The sequence below is a fragment of the Penaeus chinensis genome, chromosome 31 (genome assembly GCF_019202785.1).
Source record: "Penaeus chinensis breed Huanghai No. 1 chromosome 31, ASM1920278v2, whole genome shotgun sequence".
Taxonomy (NCBI): Eukaryota; Metazoa; Arthropoda; class Malacostraca; order Decapoda; family Penaeidae; genus Penaeus; species Penaeus chinensis.
The window spans coordinates 18766241-18768740 of record NC_061849.1 but is presented as its reverse complement, the minus strand read 5'-3'; the positions used below and the strand labels follow the sequence as shown (position 1 = coordinate 18768740).

General features: G+C 34.6%; 1 protein-coding gene across 2 annotated transcripts in view; it reads left to right on the top strand.

Annotated features, from left to right (window-relative positions):
- Nucleotides 1-2500, top strand: part of LOC125041886 (cGMP-dependent protein kinase 1-like) — a 241659-nt gene that overhangs the window by 231843 nt on the left and 7316 nt on the right. For both annotated transcript variants that reach the window (XM_047637265.1, XM_047637264.1), the window contains exon 10: nucleotides 329-492. In XM_047637265.1, coding sequence (XP_047493221.1) covers nucleotides 329-492 — 164 coding nt within the window. The remainder of the gene's footprint in view (nucleotides 1-328; nucleotides 493-2500) is intronic.

Genomic DNA, 2500 nt, shown 5'->3' with positions numbered 1-2500 from the left:
TTGCCCAGAGGCTGCTTTATCTTCGTCATTCAGAATTGATGACACATTAGAGTGCATAGTTTGCAAAACCTGACAAATAGCTAGTAGGAGGAACTCTGTATGTCTGCTTATGATTCTTTTGTCCCAGGAAGCCTTGTGATGGTTCATTTTTAAAAGAATGTCTTTACATATATTCTAATGCCAGTAAACCTAAGGAAAAACAATTAAAGGTTGTACATACATATCACATTGCATCAAATTCTTGTTAACTTTCATGTTCACATTATTTTATGAGGGGGGAGAGTGAACTAAATGAACTAAACTCATACGCATCTCTTTCGTCTGCCAGATTGTTGAGACCCGACAACAGCAACACATCATGTCAGAGAAAGAGATAATGATGGAAGCAAATTGCGACTTCATTGTCAAGCTCTTTAAGACATTTAAGGATCGCAAGTACCTTTACATGCTGATGGAGGCTTGTCTTGGTGGAGAACTTTGGACAATCCTAAGGTAAGGAATAAAGTGCTAAAACAAGAGGAAATGCTTGAATGAGGATTAGGTGTTTTTAAGGGTATACCGTAGTAGTCGGAAAGGTCTGTTGGTTATTTAACACATTTTTCATCCTTTGTGTTAGAAAACATTTCTTGGACTTTTTTGTTTTCTTTTTTTGTGGGACTCCACAGACAAAAGAGGAATTGTACAGGAATGGCACCTGAAATATCACTTTTTGATTACTCAAGGAGATTTTCCTTTATATATTTATATGCTTTACCATATTCCCCAACCTATTAGGTGTCAGTAATTTGCATTGGTATCTATTTAACTTTTGTAATTAAAACTGACTCTTCTAATAACCAGTAGGTTGCTCATAAATTGATAAAAGCCTTTCTATTGCGTTAACAAGTAATGATAGTGCCTAATACTGTATTGTTTATGTTCTGTAACAAATATCCTTGAGGAGATGATTACATGAGATCAGTCACTCTACTTTTTGCTGACTTGCATTTCCGATTTCTTAACCCATAAGGAAACAGGAGCGTAGTATGATGCGTGGACTCCCCTTTTTTCCCTACAAAAGGTAAAAGCGTGGTTCATATTGAGGTGTGCATTGCATTTGGTTTCCCCCATATTATTCTTACAAAGGTCTTGCCAGTTTCACTGTCCGTAATGTTCAGTGTGCTATCATACCCTTTTCATAACTTAAAACACCAGTAAAAACAAAGAGAAAAACACCAGAGCACATGTTACTGAACAGACAGACAGTTACTACCAGTCATGACAAAGTAATTTTGTCGTTGCTATTATTGTTATTGTCATTATTATTATTCATTTGGATGGGCTGTTGTTATAATTATTAGTTATTAGATCTGTTAAATCTTCTCCAGCTTGAATGGCATAACATGACCATTTTGAAACAGTGGTATAGAAATCCATTTAAGAAATTTATTGAACAGTGAAGCAAATTTCAAAACCCTCCTTGATTCTTAATTTCATCTTCTAGTCTGACAACTTTCAATAAAATTCTTTGTTGATGTATATTACAATGGTTCTTAACCTTTTTACGACCACAACCCCTTTGATAGTTGGCCCTTGCCTCCACTCACCCCTTCCTTACATCTTCAGTCTAATAAGTATAGATTCTCCTGAGTTAAAAGGAAATGCTGAAAAAAGTATTTTGTTTACGTAAGCAACCCTTATGTACACAGCAAATGGTAGAATAATTATGATATGATTAGAGAAGCTACTTCTTTCTTCAAATCTTATGACCCCCTCCCCAACTCTCTGGTAATCATTTATACCCTCAGGTTAAGAACCACAAGGACTGCCATGTCAGCATATTCTTTGGAATTAAAAGATTTGCAAGTGGTAGCCCTGTTTTTGCCTTTCAAAGTGTTCTGGCTTTGAAATATAATGTATGAAATAGAATTCTCATCTGTGGATGAAATCACTTGTAAGTGCTAGCAAGGAAAAGACATTTTCTTCTCTAAATATATTTATTTGTAAAAGTAAGATTAACTCGCATAAAGTTGAAAGAGAAGAAATGGCAGGAGAAGGGAGACTGTATGTGTGAATGTTGATCCATACAAACACATTCCTATGCATATGTACTTTCTTTATGCATGTGCATACAGATGTGCATATATACACATTCACACAGATACACAGTGTATTTATAACTCATACTTGTAATTAAGATAATATTTGCTTTTTGAATATACTAAGTACATGGAAAAACAATTACCGGTAACTAGGTCAGAGTGAAGTGCAACAGTGCCATTGTTTGGTTCATATTATAGATAATCCAGGCCAAAATAAATAAGTAAAGAAACTATTTGTTTTAAATTTGTATAAAAAAAATCTGGTAGCAATTGAATGTCTGGAATTGTGCCAGAATTTGTTTTGTGGACTGTACTGTCTGAAGCTGAATTCTGTGTCATTTCTAAAATTGTGATAGTCCTTTTTTAACATGTGTAGCTTGTTTAGTATATACTTACGTCTCATTTATACTCTACTGAAG